General features: G+C 37.8%; 1 protein-coding gene across 23 annotated transcripts in view; it reads left to right on the top strand.

Annotated features, from left to right (window-relative positions):
* PSD3 (pleckstrin and Sec7 domain containing 3) overlaps nucleotides 1–27,528 on the top strand; it is a 728,752-nt gene that overhangs the window by 621,271 nt on the left and 79,953 nt on the right. For all 23 annotated transcript variants that reach the window (XM_063816241.1, XM_024345060.3, XM_024345058.3 and 20 more), the window contains one exon: nucleotides 3,391–3,584. In XM_063816241.1, coding sequence (XP_063672311.1) covers nucleotides 3,391–3,584 — 194 coding nt within the window. The remainder of the gene's footprint in view (nucleotides 1–3,390; nucleotides 3,585–27,528) is intronic.

Here is a 27,528-nt window from a genome sequence, read left to right as displayed (position 1 = left end):
GAACACAAATACACACGCTGGCTTAGGGCCACACAAGGTCAGGATCATCAATGTCACTGTCTTTCACCTCATGTATTGTCCCACTGGAAGGTCTTCAGGGGCGTGCATGAAGCTGTCATCTCCTTTGATAACAAAGCCTTTTTTATTTTATTTTACTTTAAGTTCTGGGATACATGTGCAGAACCTGCAGGTTTGTTACATAGGTATACATGTGCCACAGTGGTTTGCTGCACCTATCAAACCATTATCTAGGTTTTAAGCCCCACGTGCATTAGGTGTTTTTCCTAGTGCTCTCCTCCCTCCCCTTGCCCTCCACCCCACCCCCAACAGGCCCCAGTGTATGATGTTCCCCTCCCTGTGTCCAAATGTTCTCATTGTTCAACTTTCACTTATGAGTGAGAACATGTGGTGTTTGGTTTTCTATTCGTGTGTCAGTTTGCTGAGAATGATGGTTTCCAGCTTCATCCATGTCCCTGCAAAGGACATGAATTCATTCTTTTTTATGACTCCATAGTATTCCATAGTGTATATGTGCCACATTTTCTTTATCCAGTCTATCATTGGTGGGCATTTGGGTTGGTTCCAAGTCTTTGGTGTTGTAAATAGTGCAAAGCCTTCTTTTGGAACACCTACTGAAAGACCTGCCTGAGGCTGTTTTACAGTTAACTTTTTTTTTAATAAATAGAAGTAGGATACTCTAACACTGAAAAGCATAGTATGGTAAGTATTAGACAATGGGATTTTTTTTGGCTGCATTATAATTTTACAAGACCATGGTTGTATATTGTATGCTGTCCATCGTTGACCACACATTGTTATATGATACATAACTATATCTCCCTAGCTTTGTCTATTGAGAGGACCCCAAAGCAATGAGCACACCTAGCCCCGAGATTTGGTTTCTAAATACTATTCTCCAGTAAGAAGAACCAAGGCTCCTTGGAGAAGTGGTTGATTTCAGGGCCAGGACAAGGAAAATTTAAGATGAGCTTGGAGGCGTTCTGTGGTACCTGAAAGTAAAGAAGTACTTTAGAAGATGAGGCATGTTCACAGGACATAGGAGCACACCTTATTATAACTCCCAATGGCCAAAGCTGCAAAAATTTAAGCAACAAATTAAATAACAATAGTATTTGATTATAACCTAAAGAATAAAACAAATATCCATGTGTCCATACTTACAGAAGAATTTCAATTAATGAATGTAGAATAAATGAGGGAACCTTTAAAACACCGTAATAATAATTGTTACCAGATAAAGTTAGTGGGTAAAGGAGAATCACAATATTTGCATAGTTACAAGATATCTCCCCAAAAACACTTACAAAGTTAAATAGTAACTTTACTGTAGAGGAACCTGTGGGATACTACCTTAACCAATTGATCATGGTTAATTCTAACCAGTAATAAAACTTGTATCCCCTGGACCTAAAGCACTGAGAAAGATGCATCACCTATATGGAATCTTTCCCCAAAAAAATGCATAACCTCTATCCAGTCATGAGAAAACATCAGAAAAACCTAAACTGAGGATATTCTACAAGATAACTGACCAATACTGTTCAAAGTGTCAAGGTCATAAAGGACAGGGAGAGACTGAGGAACTGTTACAGACTGGAAGATGCTAAAGAGACATGACAACAGAATGCACTGTGGGATCATGGATAGGATCCTAGAATAGAAAAAAATGGTAAACTAGTGAAATCCAAATGAAGCCGAGTTTAATTCATTGTATTAAACTTACGTTAATTTTTTATGATAGTTATTAATATATAAGATGTTAACATTAGGAGAAGCTGGGCATAGGGGAATCCTGTCCTTCACAAATCTAAAATTCTTTCAAAATAAAAGTAAAATATCCATTTCTTCTAAGAGTCCAGTTTTGTTTTCACTTATCTCACAATTACTGATAAAATACCAAAAGAGAAAAAAAAGGCTGTTTTTCTCTGATTACCGTCATTATCAAACACTTCTGGTTTTGTGATATATTTAAAATATATTGTGGTTATTTGCAAACTGTTAATCTGGCTAATATCCAGCTTCTATAAGGAACCTAAACAATTCAACAAGCAAAAAAGTAAATAACCTTACTAAAAAAGTGGGCAAAGGACATGAGCAGACTGTTCTCAAAAGAAGATATACAAATGGCCAACAAACATGAAAAAATACTCGGCGTCACTAATCATCAGAGAAATGCAAAATCAAAACCACAATGAGATAACATCTGACACCAGTCAGAATGGCTGTTATTAAAAAGGCAAAAAAATTAACAGATGCCAGTGGGGCTGCAGAGAAAAGGGAACACTTAAACATCATTGGTGGGAATGTAAATTAGTTCAGCTATTGTGGAAAGCAGTTTTTAAGTACTTTGTTAGAGTACATAAAAAAGAACTACCATTCAAATCAGCAATCCTGTTACTGGTTATATACCTAAAGGAAAACAAATCATTCCACCAAAAAGACACATGCACTCATAGGTTTATTGCAGCCCTATTCACAGTAGCAAAATCATGGAATTAACCTAGATGCCCTTCAGTGGTGAACTGGATAGAGAAAATATGGTACATACACACCGTGGAATACTATGCAACCATAGAAAAAGGTTGAAATCATGTCCTTTGCAGCAACATGGATGCAGCTGAAGGCCATTATTCTAAGCGAATTAATACAGGAACAGAAAACCAAATACTACACATTTTCACTTAAAAGTGGAAGCTAAACATTGGGTACACATGGACATAAAGATGGGAACAATAGATGCTGGGGACTATTTTTATGGCGGTTGAGAAAGTAGCAGCTGTCACATGCCAAAGCACTGTGCCTGGCATCCCCATTCTAATCCATAGTAGCTTTGCCTGGGGTTTTAATATTAGGGACTAGCCTGGTTATTTGGGGGATATTGTTTACTATTGTCCATTGGACTGACTCTAACACTTTTGCTGTTTTCTGTACACCTAGTTCTATGCTAGACCCTGTAGAAATACATAAGTCAAAATCATAATTCCTGCCAATAAACTCCCACTTGTTTGAAAGAAGACAAACATGAAAGCATTGTAAAGGGTGAAAAGACCAATGACTTTAGGGATTTTATGATCATATCTTCATTATCTGTTCATCACTAAATCTGTGGCCTTGTATATTTAAACTCACTGAGTCTATTTCCTTATCTGTAATAGAGGATATTAATATCAGTCTTATAAGATATTGCCATGATCGTTAATACCTGGCACATAGAATACATTTAACAAATGGTGTCTGTCATTATCATGGTGGTGGTTATAAAAAGTGATACACCATTGGAATACAACGTAGTTTTTTACAGTAACTTACTTTTTTCTTTGAATATTATGGTAGGTGCTTGACTCAGTCTTTGTGCTTTCTCCCTTTTAGAGATGATGAAGAGAAAAAAAAGTCTCCCTCAGAAAGTACTGAGGAGAAAGCTAATGGAACACATCCAAAGACCATCAGTCGTATTGGAAGTACTACTAACCCATTTTTGGACATTCCTCATGATCCAAATGCTGCTGTGTACAAGAGTGGATTCTTGGCTCGGAAAATTCATGCAGATATGGATGGAAAGAAGAGTAAGTATCATGCGTTGTCATTTTCTATTTCATTTATTTTATCCTTTATGCTCAAAATTTAAAGGGAATTTATCTGAAAGTCAAGGATGAAAAAATTATGTTTATCTATAGACACATTCTTGAAATTGGATAAAGCCTCTAACCCTAAATTAAAAATCCAATGTGGCACCTGCTCTTCTCTAAGCAGAATTATAGAACTTTAGAAAGGGAGAACTCCTTTCCATTTATTCATTCTCTATCCATTCATTTATTTAGTCATGGCTTCAACAAATAATACTGACTACCTGCTGTGCCAGGCACCAGAAATACAGTGTTGAGCAGGAGGGACAAGGTTTCTGTCTTCATGAAGTTTACATTTCTGGTGGTCGAGGGAAAGGTTGAATTTGCAACGCATAGAAAAATTAATGGTGTAAGGTCCCAGAGACAAAGGATGGAGGTAGGGAATTCATATCCAGTACATATGTGGAATGACTGGCCTTTGAGAAGGTGGACAGGTGAGATGTAGGAGAGCTTAGTATAATTAGTTTTGGGAAATTGAAGGAGCCTAATTGGATGGCTTCTGATTTTTCTGTGAAGTGTGAGGCATGATTATCGTGATACATGATGGTGTTTGGAGTTTGAGAAGAATAGAGCATGCTTATATAGTTAGAATAATCTTTGCAGAGTGAAATAGCAATTTGATATAGTTGAACAGAGTAAGATAAGGTGACATGTTTGCTCAGAATTATCTTTGGGGTGAAGAGATGGATAGTACCACTGTTTCTATCTGTGGCTGGATCCTTTTTCTTAATATGTTAGCATATTCTATTAGCTTACATGGAGAGAAACATTGCAGTGGGGTGGCTTTGACATGGACTTAGCAATGCTGAACAAATTTCTTAATGTTCCCAAGTTCCTTAAGAGTACATCCACCATATTTTCTGTGCACCTTACATACTAGGTTACTAGACTGCTTAATTTTATCCCACAACATTGTATCAGAACTCATATAGTTGTGACAGCAAGTGAATCCATCTTAGAAAAAGGGCACACCTGAAGATGGATTGTCACCAGGACGTACTCTCCATTTCTATCTCTGCATGATTTGTTGTGTCAGCATTATTCTTTGGAATGAGGTCCTTTATACATGGTTATTAGCAGTGCTATAGATCACGTGTTTAATTTTGACACCAAAGAGGATTGTTCTTCTTCCCTAACTTCTAATTTAGTCTGTTCTAGGACAGGATTCTGACTTGTATCACTGAGAGGATGAAATATTATGACTGACAGCCCCCACTTGCTTGCAATGACAATGAGAATGAGATACTGGTCTCAGAGAATGGGAGTTCTTGGCACACAAAGCAATAGATACCCATTTGTTTCTTTCCAGTGTGCAGACACACCCTTCTTCATACATTGAATAATGCTTTTGCCAAACATTGCAGTTTTCCTTTTACAACCACAAATATACCATCTCTCTATAACATGCCTGCCCAACTGCAGCTTCTGTCTCCAAGGCTAAGATTTGTTGATAGTGTTCATTCCCCTCAGTCAGGTATGGATGGCACTGAAATCTGTAGGCTAAGTGAAAAATACGAAAATACCGTTGTCCCTTAATATCTGTAGGGGATTGATTCCAGGGCCTCTGACAGGTACCAAAATCCAAGGACACTCAAGTCCCTGATATAAAATGGCATAGTATCTGCATATAACTGATGCATATCCTCCCATATACTTTAAACTGTCTCTGGATTACTTATAATATCTAATACGGTGTAAATAGTTGTTATGTTGTATTCTTTGGGGAATAATGACAAGGAAAAAAGTCAGTACATATTCAATGCAGGCGGAATTTTAGAGGGAATATTTTCCATCCACCGTTGGTTGAATACACAGTTGCAGAACCCACAGATATGGAGGGTTGACTGTATCTGACATACCTCACATAAAGTACTAGAGAAAAAAAAAAGAATAATTTCAATTCAAGAAAAGTCAAAAAGGGGAAGTATAACAGCTATCACTTATTCGGAGTATTTACTACTTCCTGCTAGACAGGTATATAGCACAGTTAACCCATGTGAGCATCTTTTCATTGATTCATTTCCTAGCAATGGATTGACTTAATTGGTTAGTTTATTCCAAAGTCCCAGATTCTACTGATAAAATTTTCCTTGTCCACTGTTTTCCTGGACCCAGTGGCCCAGGAAACCTCCTCTATTGGAGGATTCTCCGGGTAGAAGCTCTTCTCCCTCAGCAGCCTAATACATGTGAATATAGATACAGAACCTGAGGACTGCTTAGCAGTTGAGACATCACAGACACCTTGTACCAGGCTAGAAGTTTTTCTGCCAATGTATCTCCTTTAAAGCCTTAGTTAACTGTCTTGAGAATTTCTGATTGGTCAAGGCAGTTTTAAGTGTCATGGGGCTTTTGTCTTTGTAGCAAGTTAGGAAGTTCATCCTGCTTTCCAAAGGAACCTGCCTCTGCTTGTTTCTATCTCTGTTCCTGCCTCAGAACCAAAGGGAAAATATATGGATGGGTTAAGACGTGCCCATCTCCAGGCTTCTTTCCTGTCAGTTGCTTTATCACTGGAGGACTTTTAACCTCTGTTTTTCCATGGGGCTATCAGGAGGAGCGTGGAAGTTTCAGCTGCCTTTAATTCCTCAGGCTCTTCCTGGATATCCCCATTTCAATTTCCCAAGGTTTCCAAATCACATTAATGTTAGCAGATAATTCAGCCTTACAATCCAGAATGTGCATGATTTCTAATAATTTACAAAAACTAAAATTCACCAATTTAGAGTATATAGTTTGAGTTTTGAAAAATGTATAGTTATATAATCATCAACACAATTAAAATAAATAACATTTCCATTACCCAAAAAAGTTTAACTGTACTTTTGGCAGTAATTGCTTCTCATATTACTCCCATCCTATGACGGTTATGACAGATGATTATCTGTCTTTGGGCCCTATACTTTTGCCTTTTCTAAAATTGCAATAAATGGAATCATGGGACTGCTTTGTGTTTGGCTTCATTCACTTAGTGTTATTCTTTGCAGATTCATGTATATTGTTAGGTGTTGTGTGAATTAATAGTTTCTCTCTTCTTATTGCTTAATAAGTATTCCATTATTTGGATATCCCACAGTTTATTGATTCACCAGCTGAGCATTCTGGTTGTTTCCAGTTTTGAACTGTTATAAATAAAGCCCCTATGGACATTCACATATAAGTTTTTGCACGTACATATGTTTTCATTTCTTTTCAGAAGTTACCTAGGAGTAAACGAGTAAGATTGCTTCACCATATGCTAAATATATCTTTAACTTTTTAAGAAATTTCTAAAGTTTCTATATCATTTTGCATCCCTTATACCTATATATATTATGTCTTCCTGATGATTTGACCCCTTTGTCATGAAATGACGTCCGACACCCCTGGTTATATTCCTTATTTTGGAGTCTACTTTGTCTAATATTAATATAGCCACTTTAGTTTCCTTCATAGTTTTTGCATGCTATACAAATTTTGTTTCTAACTTTTTATTGTTAATTTATGATTGTGTCTTTAAAATTGCTTTCTATTATATGGAATATTGGTGGGTCTCGCTTTTTATTGTAAATCACAGTATCTGTCTTTTAATTAGAGTGCCTATACCATTTACATTTATAGTAGTTATTAGTATAGTTGACTTTAAATCTGCCATCTTACTGTTGGTTTCTTATTTATTCCATCTAGTCTTTTCCTTTCTTGTGTAGGATTACTTTTTGTGTGTGGTTCTGTTTTTTGTCACTATTGGCCTGTTTGCTGTACTTCTTTAATTATTTTAGTGTTTGCTGCAAGGTTTACAGTATACATCTTTAATTTGTCACAGTTCACCTTCAAATTGTACTGCTTCATTTATGGTTTGAGACCCTTATAGCAAGTTAATTCCCCTTATCTCTTCCTAGCCTTTGTGATGTTGTCCTATATTTTAATTCTGTGTTCTAAAACTTAAAGTAGTTCATTGTTAATATTTTTGCTTTAAACAGAAACCTTTTTTTTACTTTTACCCCCACATAACTGCTGTCAGGAATTTTTCTCATGTTTTATCAGTGTGAAAATATCTTTATTTTCACCTTAATTTTAGGAATGTTTATTCACTGGGTATAGAATCCTTTGGCAAGTTGTTTTTCCTTTCAATACTTAAAGATGATGTTTCATTTTTCCCTGCCCTGCAGGATTTCAGACAAAAAAAGTCTCCTATCATTCTTATCTTTGTTCCTCTGCACCCAAGATGGCTTTTTCTGCTACTATGAATGCTTTCAAGATTTTTCTATCTCTGGTTTTCATCAATTTTATTATGTGATGCCTTAGTGTGATTTTCTTTATGTTTTCCTTATTTGGTGTTTATTGGGGTTCTTGGATTCATAGGTTCATGTTTTTTTCAGCCATTATTTCTTAAAGCCTCCACTCCTGTTATGGGACTTGTTTGCTATATGATAGTCAGTGCTATCCCAAGGGTTTCCTGAAGCTCTTTCCAATATTTTTAACTCTTTGTTATTTCAGTACTTTATTTGATAGTTTTTATTCTTCATTTACTTCATTTTTCATTTCATAATCAGCATGTTTATCTTTGAAGTTCAACTTGTGTCTATTTTATATCTTCCATTTCTCTCCTTATCAGGTTGATGTTTTTCTAATGTCCTTGAATATATTTATTCTGTTTATAATTGCTTTTTTAAGGTTCTTCTCTTTGATTCCCTTCCTTTCTGTCGTTTCTGGAACTGTTGCATTATTTTTTTTCTGCTGGCTTTAGTCATAGTTGTTTTTTTTTTTTTTCCTTTTTCTTTGCATTCCTTGTAATTTTTGAGTGCCAGACATTGTGAATTTTCCATTTTTCAGGTGCTACTTTTAGTTGTATTCATCTAAAAAAAACACTGAATTTTCTCCTAGTGTGCGGGTAAGTAACTTGCAGATTAACTGAATTCTTTAGACGCTTGCCTTTACCCTTTGTTCTGGTGGATCCAGAGCAGTCTTTATTCTGGGACTTATTTAAATATTTCCATTAATAAGGCATTCTTGTTCTTCTTCAGCCTCTTTCCAATATGGCATGTATTACACAGTCTATCCACTCTAGCTGATGAAAACATAAACTCTTCTTAGCCCTGTGTGAGCCCTTGAAATTGTCCATCCCACTACTTTATTTTTCCCATGCCTTGAATTATTTCCTTTCACTAGTGCTAAGATCGATGCTACAGCCAAGATCACAGTATCCTCTGCAGGTCTTCAGAACCATCTGTTTTTGTAACTCTCCCCTCTGTTTTACGCAGCTCTACAAATTCTAGCCCTCTCAGCATCACTAAACTCCTTTCTGATCTCCGCATCACTAAACTCCTTTCTTACCTCCTCAACTCATCATGACTCACAGGCTCTGTTTAGGTACCCTCTTCCACTGTTGGAACCGAGACTCTTTCTCTAAGCAGTAAGCCAGTCTTAACTCATTTGCTTCTTTCTCTTCAGAATTATAATCCAATGTTTTCTGTTTTGAAATGTCTAAAAAGTTTTGTTTTATATACATACATAGACTTTTTAAGTTATTATAGTAGGGCAGTTTCTATAGCAGTTACTGTTTCTTGGGCATAAGCAGAACTAAGCTGATTTATGATCCCTTTTGTTAAGAAACGTCTTTCCAGTTGCTTCCCACTTTAAGACCTCATATTTACTGAACTATGAAATTAATAAGGAATTCTAAGCATTCAAGTAAAAGCAAACAGTTTAGTTATATCTTTGGAGATGTAGAAAAGCTTTCGTTTCCTTCCCGTCCAATCCTGTCTCCCCCACCAACCTCATTTGTTGGATTTTCAATCATGTCTGGTTGAACAGGTTTATCTAACTATTTGGCTGCTGCTCCTTCTTGGAAATCTACCAGAATGCCTTAATTGCTTCTGAATGTTTTTGACTTCTTCTTTTGAGAGATGGTCACTATAAACAAATTAGAGAAATGTTTTATAGTAAGGACTTACACAACCTGCTATAAAACACATCACTTTTTATTTACACTACATAGAAAAAAATGAAAACAACAGTGGAGCTTTCCTGGAATAGGAGCTCCAAATAATTCTGAGAATCCTGAATGCTGTTTTTTGGACACAAAAAGTAGATACTTATTTTCTAAATACTTACTTTGATTAAGCATGGTCACTATAGGTAGACCTATATTACATTTGTATGTAAATGTAAACATGGCCAGGTGCTCTGATGACAAATATTACAAAAAGTGTTTTATAAGTGAAGATTTGAATCAAAGCTGCATGGAAAGGTTATTTTCTCTTAAATGCTGATACACTTGTCTCAAATGGACCATTTATTTCACTCAAGATTTGGTGTCTTTTTTTTAATTAACTTTAAACATTCAGTTTGTTAGACTGCATCCATATTTTTAAATCTCGGAGGTTTTCTTCATTTTTTGCCTTTTAAAGTTATGCTCAGTTCAGAAATTCTGCCTCCAGGAGACAAATTGTTGTACCTGTCTTAGAAGTATGTATTTTTACCAAGACCTATTAAATCTGACATTAAGGGAAAGCTTTGAAAAGTCAAATTTGGAAAACAAAAGGCATCTTCTGGGTTTTGTCAGATACAATAAAAAACAAAATTCAGTATAAGCTCTTAGTTTTCTCAATATGATGTAACATACTTGTGGACATCAAGAAAGAAACTGGAAACAACGTACCCAAAATATAAATGATCTACACGATAACAATAGTGATAATTAAATGATTGCTAAATATTAGAGCTTTATCCTAAGCGTTTCATGCATTAATACATTTAATCTTGGTCCTATAAAGCAGATATTATTATTGTCCTCATTTTATACATGAAGACACTGATCTTAAGCATCTTAACCAAGGATGTAGTATAGGATAGCAGTGTATCTGGTGGAACAAAAATCTGATTATACCAAACTAATAGCAGCATATTGTTAAAAGCAATTCTGATGAGAAAATATGCTTATAAAATGTTTAAATTCTGCATTTTTTGTGTACTTGGGACAGTCTGTCACTGTGTAGCATGTATTTAGATAACTGGAGGTCTCAAGCTAGGGACAGTGAAGCCTGAACATTTCTTTTACTTGGCCAACACAGTGCTGTTTAAACACTGAATTGCCTGGATGTAGGCATTTTCTGGTTGACCATAGTTTTCACAGCTCCCTGTAGCCTTATATCAAACTTCCTCATACATTAATTAAGGGGGAGAAGTACAATAGGGCCATGTTGACATTTTCCAAGATAACAAGACATAGATAGGATGATGGGTTGGAAAAGAGAACCCAGAAGCAGCAGTCTCCAGTGTTTATAAAAATTTGATGGATGATATAGAAAGTAAGTCAGATAATTAGAAGCAAAAATGCTTCCATAATTTATGTTGAGAAGTGTGTGTGTGTGTGTGTGTGTGTGTGTGTGTGTATGTGTATTCCCCACCTCAGTTCTAACACAAAAACCAGTTTCACGTAGATTAAAGATAAAAATTTGAGAAACAAGGTTCTAAGATTTTTAGAAGAACATGTGGGACAATAACTTCATGACTTTTGGGTAGAAAGTGAATTCTTAAGATTTACAAAAGCAGCTGGGTACAGTGGCTCACACCTGTAATCCCAATACTTTGGGAATCCAAGACAGGAGGATCACTTGAGCCCAGGAATTCAAGACCAGCCTGGGCAACATAGCAAGACATCATCTCTACATATAAACAGGCATACGTATATACATACATATTTACAAAAACAGTAAAAAAAAATTGATATGTATAATTACACTAAAAGTAAAGACTTTATATTAAAATTGTACTTAAAAATGAAAGATAATTCACAGATTAAGATACTTGTAGCATATTACCAATAAAGGATTAGGATCCATGGTAATATTTATAAAGAAATTTTTTTTCATTATTTTTTCTTTTATTCTTTTTTTTTTTAATACTTTAAGTTTTAGGGTACATGTGCACAATGTGCAGGTTAGTTACCTATGTATACATGTGCCATGCTGGTGTGCTGCACCCATTAACTCGTCATTTAGCATTAGGTATATCTCCTAATGCTATCCCACCCCCCTCCCCCCACCCCACAACAGTCCCCAGAGTGTGATGTTCCCCTTCCTGTGTCCATGTGTTCTCATTGTTCAATTCCCGAGAAATTTTAAATTACTTAGAAAAAATACAACTCAGTAGAAAAATGGGCAAAAACTTGAAGAGGCCATGCTCAGAAAATGAAACCGAGATGATCAATACTTATATGAAGACATATTCAACCTTATTGATATTCAAGGATATTCATTAAACATATAGTGAAGTGTCATTTCACGTGTTACCTTGACAAAAATTAAAAGAATACCAAGTGTTGGTAAGGATTTGGAGCAATGGGCCCTCTTCTCCCCTGCGAAAGTATTAGTGGTATCATTTGTACTTCAGAAAGCAGTTGGCAGTAATAAAGTTGGAAATGTTTATTCTTATATCTCAGTTAATTAGTCATAAGGATGTATACACCTATAAAAACTCTTAGTGTTACAGAAGTCATGTTTATAGCAACATTATAATAGCTAAAAATTTAAAAACTTAAATATCCATTAATAAGAGATTGAATGGATTTTGTATATCCATATAATTGAAAAGGAAGGAACTAGAGTTCCACGTATCAACATGGAGGAATCTTACCAGTGGTAATGTTTAATGAAAAAAAGCGGTTTGCAGAAGAATCTGCACGTACGATAACATTTGAAAGCATGCAAAACAATACTATTTTTAGTAAGAATACATTCATATATTGAAATTATTAAACATAGAATGGTTGTTACTTCTGTAAAGGAGAATAACAGGCAGTCACTGACAAGTACCCAGTGGTTTCACTATATTGATAATATATATTTTTTACATTTGGTGGTAGTACATGTATACCTACTTTATTACTCTTGATAACCTTTTGAAGTCTTATATGTTTTACAATTTTTTTTTTTTTTTTTCTGAGATGGAGTCTCGCTCAGTAACCCAGGCTGGAGTACAGTGGTACATGCAGTTGTAGCTCACTGCAGCCTCAGACTTCGGGGCTCAGGTAGTCTTCCCACCTCAACCACCCAAATAGCTGGGACTACAGGCATATACCACCATGCCCAGCTAATGTTTTTTCCTTTTCCTTTTTTTTTTTTTTTTTTTTTGTGGAGACGGGGTCTGACTATATTGCCCAGACTGGTCTTGAACTCTTGGCCTCAAGCAGTCCTCCTGCCTTGGCTTCCCAGAGCGCTGGGATTACAGGCATAAGCCACTGCTCCTGGCCTATAAATAAAATTTTTAAAACTCAATAGAACATCTGATTGCATGGAAAATTTAGAAACATATAGGGATGTTTTTCTTAAAATCTGCACAGGAAAAATTACAATTAGAAAATTCAGTAAACAAAAATCCATAGCGACAGAAAACGTTGACCAGACACAGTGGCTCACGCCTGTAATCCCAGCATTTTGGAAGGCCAAGGCAGGAGGACCGTTTGAACCTAGGAGTTCAAGACCAGCCTGGACCATATGGTTATAGCCGTCTCTACAAAAAGATTTTTTGAATGAAAATTGAAAAGAAAAAATGACTTTGTGATCGCCATCATTATAGCATAATTAATAATTTAAAATCTTACCATAGTAATAGAATTTTGGTTACTCACATTTAGATATGTGAAATATTTAATTGTGGTACACATTAAAATATAAATATTGTGCAACTTGAACCTGTAAGAGTACAGATGATAGAAGGTGGGAGGTAAAACTGCATAGAACTAAGAGGGAGCAGGGAGAGAGATCCGTTAAGCTCCTCTTACAGAGAGGAAGTCAGAAGATGCTGCCTGTACTGGAGAAAGAAGAAATAATGTCAGTCATTATTTGTCAAATTAATACATAAGAAAGTGGCAACTATGTGAGATGAAAAGTATGTCAGTTAGCTTCATTGTGGTAATTATTTCACCATTCATATGTAAAAACATCAAATTGTACACTTATGTACAATTGTTGTTGGTCAATAACACCTTAGTAAAGCTGGGGAAAAAATTTTTCACTAAAATAATAATAATATTATGCTCCATAAAACTACAGAGGTAATCAATACAGATACAAATAAAAGCTATGTAAGTATATTGGGAAGATGGAATGGCATAGTTAAGTTTGTTAAATTCTCATCTAGCACAGCACAAAACTGAGAGTGTGTTTACAACCTATTATGACACAGTGGTAGAAGCACATTGTTTAGGGATATAATGTCACTTAACGACTGGGAGAAGTAATTTGTTTCGAAAGGTTTTTTTGTAAAATGGGAACAGAGGAGCTGGGAGGAAATGAATCAAAGGAGGCTAATTGTGTGGACATATCACTTTAATAATTTTAAAATATTTTAATCACATTCTTTTATAGATTCTTTAGTCATTGTACAGTCCTGAGATTAGTTCTGAATTTGAAATATTAAAATATTCATCGCTTTTTAAGGAGGTGAGAACTATGTGTGGTTCATCTTTTCAATCTCGTTGTAAATACTGTGGATACAAGGAGTGGTGTGGAGCACCTTGACAAGGTTGGAGAGGTTCACTCACTTTAGAGGGATTTACACACCTGCCTGTCATCAAAAGTTTAGAAAATTTAGTCCCACATGTCAAATTTAAGAAAGAAGAATTTATTCTGAGTCATCCATACTGAAAATAGTTTATAATGGTAATGCAGGCAGAATTCTTTGCTATTGTGTAACATTGGGAACAGCGACACTATAATTAAGAGATAATAAAAGTGGAATTTTTTTTCCCAAAAGACAGTTGTCTCCTCCTGTTAGAGAAAGACTCTTTAAGTACAGGCAAAGCCAAGCAATTATTTTAAAACTAGGCTAAGGTTTTCCCTTCCCTTGGCACTTGGCTGTTCTCTGGCAGCAGGGTGTGTAACGGAGCAGTTTAAGATGTTAATACAAGGCCAAACAGCAGCACTGTGAGGGCAGCCATGTGAACGCGCAGGAGCACCTCGTCACGTGACTCTCTAGTTTTAATGGAATATTGGCTGTTTTAGATAGGAAATACCCCATTCACAATTCAAAATTGAGACTAAAAGATTAAGTTCTAGGTTTTTACATTCCGTAATGATGGCTCATGTCTTTAAAATCCATGCTTTCTGGCAATAAAGTTGGTTGAAAGGGGTCCCCCACCATTATTCTCATCAGGAGCAATACTCTTTTTTCTGAGACGGTGTCTAACTCTGTTGCCCAGGCTGGAGTGCAGTGGCACGATGTCAGCTCACTGCAACTTCTGTCTCCCTGGTTCAAGCAATTCTCCTACTGTGGCCTCCTGAGTAACAGGGACTACAGGTGTGTGCCACCACGCCGGGCTAATTTTTGTGTTTTTAGTAGAGAAGCAGTTTTGCTGTGTTGGCCAGGCTGGTCTCAAATTCCTGACCTCAGGTAATCTGCCCTTCTCAGCCTCCCAAAGTGCTGGGATTGCAGGCGTGAGCCACTGCGCCTGGCTAGAAGCAATACTCTTGACTAGGAACAATGGAATATAAACTGCCAATCTTTTGGTGCCAATCTGAACACCAAAAAATCTGTGTTCAGAATCTCTGAAGTATTTTTCTGAAAGAGGAATGTACAGTTTTCACTGTGCATGTGATTTTTAGAGGTTATTCTATTTTCACTGCTGACTCGTTCTGTTTACGATTTCGGTTTAATTAACATTTAGGAGAAGAAAATAATTCTTCCATCCCTGTTGTGGTAATTTAATGCAGTGTGTCAAAATCTTCAATAATCTGATGAAAATTTGAAATTAAAAATACTGTACTAGTTTCCTAAAGGAATTAATCATGGGGATAAGAATGTATATGCAAAAGATGTTATCACTAATGTTAATGGAAATATCAAACTCTGCAAAATGTTTTCTCTTTTTTTCTTTTGTTGAGACAGGTCCTTGCTCACTCACCCAGGCCATAGTGCAGTGGTGTGATCTGGGCTCACTGCAACCTCTGCCTCCCAGGCTCAAGCAGTCCCCCCCACCTCAGCCTATTGAGTAGCTGGGACCACAGGAATGTGCTGTCACACCCCACTAATTTTTTATTTTTTATAGAGATAGGGTTGCACCATGTTGCCCAGGCTGGCCTCAAACTACTGGGCTCAAGTGATCCACCAGGCTTGGCCTCCCAAAGTGCTGGGATTACAGGTGTAAGCCACCATGCCTGGCCCTCCAAACTCCATAAAATATCTTAAAGAGGTTTATTCTGAGCCAATGTGAGTGACCACAGCCTGGGGGAAAAAAAAAACACAAACCCAAGAACCCTTCAGTAAGTAGTCCCGAGACAGTCAGGTTACAGTTTGGTTTTATACATTTTATGGAGATGAGTTACAGGCAAAGACATAAATCAGTACATGAAAGGTATCCATTGGTTCAGCCCCAAAAGGTGAGCATCTTGAAATGGGGGCTTACAAGTCATAGGTGGGTTTTAGGGATGGTTGAGTTATTGGTTGAGAGAGTTAAGCTGTTGTCTGAGGACTTGAAGAGTAGACAGGAATGCTTGAGTTAAGGAGGCTCTGGGAGCCACGGCCCTTATCACGTAGAAGCAGCCTCATGGGTGGCAGCCCTCAGAGAAACAGACTATAAATGTCTGTTTTCAGACTTTTGAGGTGTTGGGCTCTTGGCTAATCTCTCCTACATCTGGGAAAGGCCTAGAAAGGGAAGGCCTGGCTGCATCAATGGCGATTCTCCAAAGATGTTAATTTCCCCCACAAAGGACGGCTTTGGAGGATCATTTCAAAATAGTTCAAAGAAATTTATTTTGGGGTAAAATATTGTGATTGCTTTCAGGGTCTGCTGTCATGTGATGCTATACCAGAGTCAGGTTGGGGAGTAAGCCACATTATACCAGGTTAATAAAAATCCATTTAGTGAAATTTTATGGTTAGGGTGTGACTTCACCTTTGCCTCACATGGCCACATGGCCTTAGGTCTCTTTTTTTTTTTGAGATGAGGTTTCACTCTTGTTGCCCAGGCTGGAGTGCAGTGGCGTGATCTCAGCTCACTACAACCTCTGCCTCCTGGCTTCAAACCATTCTCCTGCCTCAGCCTCCCAAGTAGCTGGGATTACAGGCACGCACCACCACACCCGGCTAATTTTGTATTTTTAGTAGAGGTGGGTCAGACCTTGTTGGTCAGGCTGGTCTCAAACTCCTTATCTCAGATGATGCACTCGCCTCAGCCTCCCAAAATGCTGGGATTACAGGGATGAGCCACCATACCCCGATGGCCTTAGGTCTTGTTTATAATCTGGTATCTTATCGCCACACAGAGTCTGTTTTGATCAGTCTTTTGATCTGCATTTTAACCGTAATGCTAGTCAGTCGGGCCTGAACTTGAAAAGGAAGTGGATATAAGGAGGTGCATCTGAACTTCCATCCCATCGTGGCAGGAATTCAGTTTTTTAGGTTTCTTTTGGTCAAGAGGGGGTCCATTCAGTTGGTTGGAGGGCTTAGGATTTTTTGTTTGTTTACACTAGATAGACTTAAGAATTTGAGCTTTGAAGCAAGATAGATCATTGATTTATTTTTTAAAAAACACTTTGAGCTCAAGCAGTATGCCAGTAATATTCTTGGTGAGGTGGAGTAGAGATAGAGGATATGCCTTGTTACTCGGCTGAGAACTGAATTACAAAAGGAAGTTCCGTGATATCTTTGGACACAAAGGTCATGGATAAGCATATTCCACCACAGCCTGAGCAACATAGTAGGACCCCATCTCTACAAAATAAAAGAATAAAAAGTTAGCCAAACATGGTAGCATACGCCCCTAGACGCAGCTACTCAGGGGGCTAAGGTGGGAGGATTGCTTGAGCCCAGGAGGTTAGGTCTGCAGTGAGCCATGATTACACCACTGCACTCCGTCTTACAAAAATAGAAAAGAAAAGAATATCCCATTAGAAAAAAAAATACAAAAACCTTAAGGTGAGAGCAATCAAATACGGCTAATACCTGTTATGGTGTGTAGTACACTGCCTGGTACATAGAAGGAATCCAGTTGTTATTTTAGTTACAAAATAACATCATTTTAGAAACAGTTTAATGGCCAATAAAATGTTTAATAAGTAAAATATGATAGATACAGCAATAGAATTTCATCATTCGCCATCATTTTTTAAAATGATATTGTTGACAAAAAAAAGCCAAAGTCTGTAAAATATTTGAAGAGGCTTATTCTGAGCCAGATACAAGTGACCATGGCCCATGACGTAGCCTCAGGATGACCTGAGAACATGTGCCCAAGGTGGTTGGGTTATAACCTGTCTGTATACATATTTGGGAGACCAAAGTTACAGGCAAAGACATAAATCAACACATATAAGGCATACATTGATTGATTTAGCCCAGAAGGGCAGGACACCTGGAAGCAGGGGCTTCCGGGTCATAGATGGATTGAAAGATTTCCTGATTGTCAGTTGGTTGAAAGACTTAAGCTTTACCTGAAGAGTTATAGTCAGCATAAATAAATATTGAGTTAAGTTGAGGGGGTGGGGTGGAAGCCAAGGTTTTCTTGTTATATAGATGAAGTCTCTAAATTATAGACTTCAGAGAGAATAGATGTCAAATGTCTCTTACTGGACCTTAAAAGATACCAGACTCTCCAGAAAAGATTTAGCAAGGGAGGGAGATGCTCTATAGAATGCAGATTTCCCCCACTAGAGACGGCTTTGCAGAACCATTTCAAAATATGTCAAAGAAAATGCATTTTGGGGTACAATACTTTGATTTCCCTTAGGACCTGCTATCCATTATGTGATGCTATATGAGAGTCAGGTTGAAATTGGTATCTTAGTGCTACTAAGAGTCTGTTTTGTCAGTGTCAGGATCTCCATTTTAGTGTTAGTGCTGGTCAGTTGTGCCTAAACTCCAAAGGGAGGAGGGCATAATGAGGCATGTCCAACACCCCCTTTCTGTCATGTCCTAAACTGGTTTTTCAAGTTCCTTTGGAATCCCCTTCACCAAGAGTGGGGTTCATTCAGGCAGTTGGGAGCTTAGAATTTTATTATGGGCTTACAATATATGATATATAAATAGAAGAGTTTTGTTTGTTTGTTTTTGAGATGGAGTTTCGCTCTTGTCACCCAGACTGGAGTGCAATGGTGCAATCTCGGCTCACTGCTACCTGCGCCTCCCAAGTTCAAGTGATTCACCTTCCTCAGCCTCCCGAGTAGCTGGGATTATAGGCACCCACCATCACGACCAGCTAATTTTGGAATTTTTAGTAGAGATGGGGTTTCACCATGTTGGTCAGGTTGGTCTCGAACCCCTTACCTCAGGTGATTCACCCACCTCAGCCTCCCAAAATGGTGGGATTACAGGTATGAGCGACCATGCCCGGCCAGTAGAAAAGTTTAAAATTAACAAATATAATATCTCTGTTTTGCATGTGTGTACATAGTAAAATGATTAGAAGGTTCTATACTGTAGGGGTCATCCAGGAAAAAAACTTCCCCATCACCCTCTGAAGGTTCACTGAAAAATCAACTCACCAAAGGCAGGTTAATTAGAGAAAAGGTGTACAAATTTATTAACATGCACACAGGGGAAAATCATAGATTGATTACATGACCCTCAATGGAGTAGAGAAACTTTTACCTTATAATTGAAGTTACAGAAAGAATGGGGGCTAGGATCAAAACAGGTTATGAAAAGAGAGGAAGATGAGGCCTGGCTAGCAAAGGTGTTCCTGTTAAGTAAATGAAATCTCACAAGTAGGTGGTAAAACCTAGGCATGATGAGAGAGAGAGAGAATAGATGGTGAATGTTTCTTTCAGACCCTTAAAGATGTCAGACACTGAGTTAATCTTTCCTAGATCCAGACAAGGGAAGGCCTCGGAGAATGCCTGGCCGCCATCAATACAGATTCTCTCTACAGATGCAAATCTCCCCCACAAAAGATAGCTTTGCAGAGCTACTTCTGTTTGCAGGGCCTCTGAAAGGCCGTCTCAAAAATATGTCAAAGAAATGTATTGTAGGGTCGGGTATTTTGGTTTTCCTCAGTGAAGAGCACTTGAACGCACCGGACATCTGATAAATGGAAGAAACGTGCTCTGAGTTGGGAAAAGCTAAGAGGCCATCATGGAGTGGCATCACCTCAGGTGCAGTCTGTAGCAGAAGACTGTTTTCTGGCTCCTGCGCATGAGTGGTAAGCCAGAGCCCTCGCCCTGTAATGAGGGCCAGGAACACCTATCAGTAGGCAGAGCTTGAAGTCACTTTTGGAGCTCCTAGGTTGGGGAAAAGCAAGTAAGGCTGTTGTCATATTCCTTGGAGAACAGATTCTGTCTGGAGGCTGCTCATCAGCCACTTTGAGTTATTTTTATTGACCTTCAGCTGTTTTTGCCCGGAGGCATTTTAAAGATGCCCGTGGGCCTTGGGCTGTTTTACAATTAAAATAGCTTATTTGAATTGCTAGTTGTAGAAATGCGTGCACAGCAGGGTCTTCGCTCTGTCCTTCCCTGGCTTCTGGGGTGCTTCAGAGGTTGAGGAAACCTGATTTGGTGTCACTTGACAAGCCCACTTGTCTGATTCAGCAGTTACCTGCTCTTCTCAGATAGACTGCAATGATTTAACCTTACATTTATTTTAACACCCTGCTCTTAGAAGGTATATAAAAAGGTCTAGAAATTGCTCTAGATATTATGAAAAAAATCATAGTATGCTTGATTTTCTTGATCAATGTTCACACCTTTCACATAAACGAACTTATTAAATGTTATATATAAAGTTTCAGTGCCACAAAAGAAAATATCACCCAAATATAAAATTTTCTTTTTAATTCTCAGCAAGACACATTACTTCTATATAGAAGGGTGCGCCCTTACTGATGGAACAATGGTGAGCACATACTTGGACAAGGGAAGGGAAGGGGTTCTTATCCGTGATGCACGTGGCCCCTGCTGCTGTGTCATTCCCTTATTGGCTACGGTTAGACCGCACAGGCTAAACTAATTCTGATTGACTAATTTAAAGAGAGTGACTGGGTGAGTGCTTTGGCAGGAGTCAGGGCAGAGCAGGTTGGGGGTAATTGGAATGAGTTAGGGTGGAGCAGGTGATTGGAATGTAGGGTGCGGCAGGTGATCAGAATGAGTCAGGGTAGAGTAGGTAATCGAAAAAGGTTGCTTTACGAGGAAGTTAAGTTTAAAAGTAGAAGGCAAAGAATTGAACATATTGACATATTCTTTGAAAAGAAATTTAGAATTCATATCTAGCATTGAATTTCAGGAACTTTTTGTTATGCCTAACTTTTTGAAGTGATTATTAAAAACATCAAGTTCTCCAGCATATTCCTTCAGTCAGATATACTTTATAGAATTATGAGGCCTGTGCAGTGGTTCACACCTGTAATTTCAACACTTAGGGAGGCTGAGGCAGGAGGATTGCTTAAGCCCAGCAGTTTGAGACCAGCCGGGACAACATTGCAAGACCCTGTGTCTATGAAAACCAAAAAAAAAAAAAAAAATTAGCCAGGCATGATGGTGCACACCTGTAGTCCCAGCTTCTTGGGAAGCTGAGGTGGGAGGATTGCTTGAGCCTGGCAATTGGAGGCTGCAGTGAGCTGTAATCACCCTGTCTCAAAAGAAAAAAATATGTATATGAAATGTCATTTGTTTGATAGAAGTTTGAAGTCACTTGTCACAAATGTTCATTCTTTAATTAACCCGTGAAAACCTACAGTAATGTATTAAGCCTTATTTGTTCCTTTTGAGCCTGGGTGTTTACTGATAACCTTATTCCCATATTCAATGTCTTATTGGAATAATCGACCACAATTTTATTCTACCTCCTCTTTTCTCTTTAAGCAACCTGCGTTTTACCTAAAAGATTAAGCACTAAAAAAAAAAAATTCCCGGTAATATTTGTTGAATGATGCCATCTACATGCTAGTTTAGGACATCTGATTTTTTTTGGGGGGGGATGCGGGAGAAGGGGTTAATCTGCTCTGTGGATGCAGCAACAAATCAAAGTACTTGCCTTCAAGGTTTTATTCTAATGCTAGGGAAGCTTAATAAAAACTTTGTGATAAGTTATACAGCTGTTAACTGACCCAAAGAAAAGTAAAGTCAAGGTTAGGAAATACTGAAGGAAGCATACACGTCCTATGTTGCAGAGAGTGATTAGAGGAAACCCCAGGATGAGGCATGTCAACTAAGAAGAGATGACAAACCAGACCGCAATGCAGTAAGACAAGACATTTATTGGGCTCTTAGGAATTATAATTCAGGAGACACAGATTTGGCTGTAAGCCAAATTGTGTTCCAAACCAAGTGAGGGTTTTTCAGAGGAAACTAAAGGATTACACAAGTTGTTTTGAAGGAATTATCATGGGTGGAGGCGGCCGGCTTAGCACAAGTCTATAGTTCATTTATTGTTGCTGTTTAGGAGTTGCAGCGCTGGCGAAATTCAGCTGTTTTTCAGGATATCATGGTTGTGGTGGTTAGGTGCACTTCAAGGATTCAAGGCAAGGTACTGGGTTATTTTGCAAGGTTGCCAGTGGTGCAGGCAGCCCTGAGAATGGATTCTGCTTTAGAGCACTGAACTGTAGTGATGCCGTTTTCTATGTTTCACAGATAACATTTGAGCAGAGACCTAACTGAAGTGAAGGGGCCAAGTCATGGTATCTGGGAGAGGAACATTCTAGCCATAGAGAATGTGAGGTATCATTCATTAAGATTCAAAAAATAATTCTGTGACTCTAGCGTTGCAGGAATAAAAAACGGGGTTCTTGTCACATGACCAGGAAAGATTAGACTCGCAGACACGTAGAAGGGTGACAAGTGGAATTTATTAGGCAGACATGAAAAAGGAAATACGCATCAGCAAAGTGAGATAGAGTCCTGCTAACAGGCTCTCCATCTCAGGGATTAAATCCCACCTTACCACACAGAAACAAGAGAGACCAGGCTCCTCCCCCCTGCAAACAGTGCAAACTTCCCAAGGCCCCACCCCCTCCTCCCGATGTGCAGATGGGCGTTATTCAGAAAGAATCATTTGGGGAAAAGGGTGGGCTTCATCCGGACCGGCAGTCTGGTTTTTCATCCCTCATGCTGTTTTAGGCTTCAAGGCGGGATTTCGTCAGGTGTTGGGGGCAGGAGGGGTCCTTGGCTGCCTCCTGTCTCTATCACTGGTGTTTATATTTTTCCTGAAAAAAATGATGTAGTGAGAGTCATTTTGGGTTTTGTTGCTTCCCACATGCGTTTCCGGTAACCCTTAGCTAATGATGCATGCTCTTGTTGTGTTCTGACCTCTTTTCCAACCTCAGCCCAAGCCATGTAAATTCTTCCTGCACGTCTAGTAATGGCTGCCAGTGAAACCGTCTCCTGGCCAAGTGGGGAAAGATACTTGTTTTTAAGTTAGATCTGAGCGACTCTGTGGCTCATCTTTTGGGTAGAAAGTTCTCCAACAGCTTTTGTCTCTTCTATTGTCTACTTTTATTGTTTGCATTCATGTTTGATATCTCCAATGTCAATACAGGACTTGGGACAAAATGAAAACAATAAATATATTAATCGGAGTAAATGTGTCACACTTAGCTCTCTTCCCAGTTAAGGGTGGTATGTGCTTAGTGTTTCTGTTAAAAATGCATCAGTAGGCCGTGTGCGGTGGCTCATGCCTGTAATCCCAGCACTTTGGGAGGCCGAGGCAGGCGGATCACGAGGTCAGGAGATCAAGACCATCCTGGCCAACATAGTGAAACCCATCTCTACTAAAATACAACAACATTAACCAGGCGGGTGGCGGGCGCCTGTAGTCCCAGCTATTGCGGAAGCTGAGGCAGGGGAATGGCTTGAACCCAGGAGGTGGAGGTTGCAGTGAGCCGAGATCACGCCACTGCACTCCAGTCTGGCAACAGAGCAAGAGTCCGTCTCAAAAGAAAAAAAAAAATGCATCAGTAACGTTAAAGCGATGTTCTCAAACATTGACTTACAAAAAAAATTCTGAATACATGAATGATATGTCAACCTGAAGTAACTGAAAGCATCAGAATCCAATTTTAGAGTTTATTCAAGCAAGAATCTGGGAAACATGGACTCCAGAGAAATGAGGCCAGTGCTCTGAAGTAAAAACTTAAGGTCTTGCTTATATATGGGCAGAAAACAAAGAAATTTTGTAGGATTGTAACTTTTTTATTTAAGGCTGCTTTGTGGGTTATAATAATTTAGTTATTTTTCTTTTCCGTACAACTTGTTTTTCTTCTTTACAGCTTGTTATCATTTACTTCCCAATTTAAAAGAGTTCATTTAACATTCCACCTTAGACAATGTGATAGTCATCATCAAGTCTTTGTGTGAGAAAGGTAAGAGGGAAATTAATCTGTAATGAAGATCAACAGTTAAGCAAGAAGGGGTCTTCCCTGGTGCCTTTTAGTCATTTGCAACATTTTACAAAACAGTGTAGATAAGGAAAAAGGCTAATCTGTAATCAGACAAACAATCAGAGAAGCAAAGCTTACAGCTTCCTAGGTTACAGCTGCCTGTTAATGTGATCCAGGTCCCTTAATCACATTCCCTTAAGGCTCTAATAAAGTTCCAGCAACTTAGATTTAAATTGCTTATTTTCACAGAAGTGAGAAAAAAAGTCTTTCTTTGTGTTTTAGCATGAAAATTTGATGCATTTTCTTTAGCATTCAGTATCTTTAATTAAAAAAAAATCCAAAGGATTGCATATATTAACTCATCTAAGTCTCAGAAAAACTGTTTTATACAGGAAGAAAGTAAAGCATAGGACTGGCTAAGTGACTTGTCCAAGGTCACTCAGGTGAAGCCAGTATCTCAAACCAGGTTCTCTGGTTCTAAAATGTGTCCTCTTAAAAAATAAAAAATTATGTGTTTTAACTGTTGTTCTTAGTCTGTCTTGCTAAAGGATGATGATAATTTGCAATGTTTTGAGACTTCCAAAATTGGAATCCACATTTTGATTCCATGTCTTCCTGCTAACATACTGTACAAAAGGTGAAGGTTAAAAGAAAAACCTATTTTTTTTCCCAAAATCCTACATTAAATTACACCCTCATTTAAAGCGTTCTCTAACCTCTAAATCCTATTCATAAGCAGAATTAATGACCTCCTCCTCGTTTTACCTCCTGGAATCCCCACTGTGATTGTCTTAGGTTAGTGCCATGCTACCATTTAGTTTATACAGTTTATCATGTTGAATTAACTTTCATTGTTAATGTTACTGCCTGTATATATAAATTATTTAGGGGTAGGGAATGTGTCCTAATAATCTTATGTACCCAGATTAACTCAACAACATTGTAAAGTAATTATGGCACATCGTAGTAGATTCATTGTATAGATTTTTAACCAGAGATGTTTAGATTACTTGTCCAAAAGCGGAGAAATAGTGGGCATCATGGTGTGAATGAAATCTAAGTGCCTAGCTCCCAGTTTATGATACTTTCTGGCATTTCAGAACATTTTAGGGTAAAAGTCTTGAGACCTCTTATAGGAATAGAGCCACATCCAGAATGAATAGCACCCCACTAGGGAACACTTTGGATAGAATATTCTTCCAATTCTCTCTTTGTTTTCATTTTTTATTCTCTATCAAAATATGCATTGGTTGCTATTATATAAGAAAAGGAAATAATTTTCTGGGAAAATCAATAGGTGTAGGTTCTGTTAAAAGAAAAGCTTCAGCCCAATTAAATTTAAAGGAGTTTAATTGAGCAATGAATGATTCTGAAATCAGGCAGCCCCCAGAATCACAGGAGATTCAGAGAGATTCCAAGGATGCCTCGTGGTCAGAACAAATTTATAGACAAACAAAGGGAAGTGACATACAGAAATCAGCAGTGAGGTACAGAAACAACTGGGTTGGTTACAGCTCAGCACGTACCTTATTTGAATACAGTTTGAACGCTCAGCAGTGTATGAGTGGTTGAAGTACAGCTACTGGGATTGGCCAAGACTCAGGTATTGTTACAGGTGCATATTCCTAAGTTAGGTTTTCAGTCTTGTCTACCTATTAAGTTAGGTTGCAGTTCATCCACAAGGACTCAAATAAAGAAGTATAGAGTCCTTCTAAGGCCATATTTAGTTTGCTTTAACAGTTCCTACAAGGCTGCCCTACTTTTTTCCTTTATAAAATAGAGTTGACAAAGCATCCTTTTATAAAAGAGAAAGACTATAAGGATTAAGTGTTTTTTTTGTAATGTGTAAATTGCCTTAAGTGTTTCAAAGATAAGTGATTAGGAATATATAGTAGTAATAGTACTGTTTTAGTTCTACCACGCTGCTATAAACCAGGGATAATTAATACTATCACTTGCTGAATACTGGAATACTGTGTGACTCATACTGTGCTCAGCTTGGACTTGATTGCTTCAAGCAGTAATCTAAAAGTGCCTGAGCTGCTCTCTTAATTAAGATGTAACAGAATATCTTGTGATGCCTGAGGATATTTTGTAAAAGAAAGTTAGAGGTTAATATACAGGATTACCCTTAACTTCACTTAATCATCTGTGAGTCTGTCATCTATGAACTTATTTAAATTGTTTGCACATCAATTGCAGAAAGCAGACTCCTCCCTGCATGAGTTGTATCTTCAACTGTGTCATTGATTAGAACTTCAGAACTCCCTTCTTATCAAGGTAGCCTGTTTCTTCATGCTTTAGGCTACATACTTTAAGGATTTTGTTTTAAAGATACTTTAAGTTGTTTAGTTCTATCACTGAGAAAATAGAACAGTCTTAAAAATGCCTTGTGCTTTTTACAGCTAGTATAGATGATGTCTCACTTATATTAGTACAGAACTTATGCTAAGTATATCTTTGTTTTCAAGTTCATTAAAGTGCTGGGTTTATTTTGGAATGCCATCATTGGGATTGCTTTATATTGTGAATATCTTTCTCCGTTAACCTCAGGAAATTCAACATATTTTGCATTAGAACTACCTCATCCCCACATACCTGTTTCTTGGCCTGGCAGGATTTGCATTGTCGGCCTTCACGCCAAGACTCTTCGTGAGGCCCTGAAAAATGAATTACTTCTCATTAATGTGTATCTGGCTAATTCTTTCTCTCTACTCTGAGGGGAATAAAATGGTATTTTTGTCATTTTACGTGGAACAATGGGAGAATATTTTCAAGACAACAGACAGGAAGTAAAGATTAATGTATTAAATGAAAACAATAGGCAATGCTCATACTATGTCTTTCTATCCATATTATGACTTTCTATCCACATTGTGACTTTCTGATAGTAAACATGAGGAAAAGGAAAAAAATAGATGATCAGGGCACCCAGAGAGATGAGTGGTCAAAAAACAGGACAAGATTTTGATGTAGGAACAAATGCTCTGCCATTTGAATGAAATAGAAAATTGGAACAGTAAAATCTTAAACACAATCCATTTCCAGTTCAGTTGAGAAGAAAAGTTGGAGAGTATAGCCTGCAAATATAAACTTCTGCATGAAGCTTATACCTTTTGGTGGATTAAAAAAAAACTTTTCTGGCATAAATCCATTATTACTCGTTAATGAATATTTTATTGTTTAGAAATATTTTATATCTTCCTCTTTATGAAAGAGGGGTGATACTGTCTTTTCATTCCCCGTTAAGCATTTCACTTTTACAAAAATCAGTGGTAATAACTGAAGCCAAAATATTATTCACCGTACTTTATATTTCCAAATATGTTTCTTCAAATTAGTAATAAAGAGAAAATAATAACTGGTTTGTAATATTGAAGATTTACTGATGGCTCCAATATCACCCATCTTTGGAGGAACTGCGAATTTTTATATGGCAGAAATGTGGTCTTCATGTGTATGTGAGTGTGACTCAGAATAACGATCACAGCAGCTTGTTGGTTTCATTCACTTCTTAATTTCACCCATACTGGTCAGGAAGCAGCCCCCAAGCCAGAGCTGATATTCAGAGACGGTGTACTGGTACAGACCATTTACTGTGGATGC

The sequence above is a fragment of the Pan troglodytes genome, chromosome 7 (assembly GCF_028858775.2).
Source record: "Pan troglodytes isolate AG18354 chromosome 7, NHGRI_mPanTro3-v2.0_pri, whole genome shotgun sequence".
NCBI classification, from domain to species: Eukaryota; Metazoa; Chordata; class Mammalia; order Primates; family Hominidae; genus Pan; species Pan troglodytes.
This window is presented reverse-complemented; position numbering and strand designations above follow the sequence as displayed.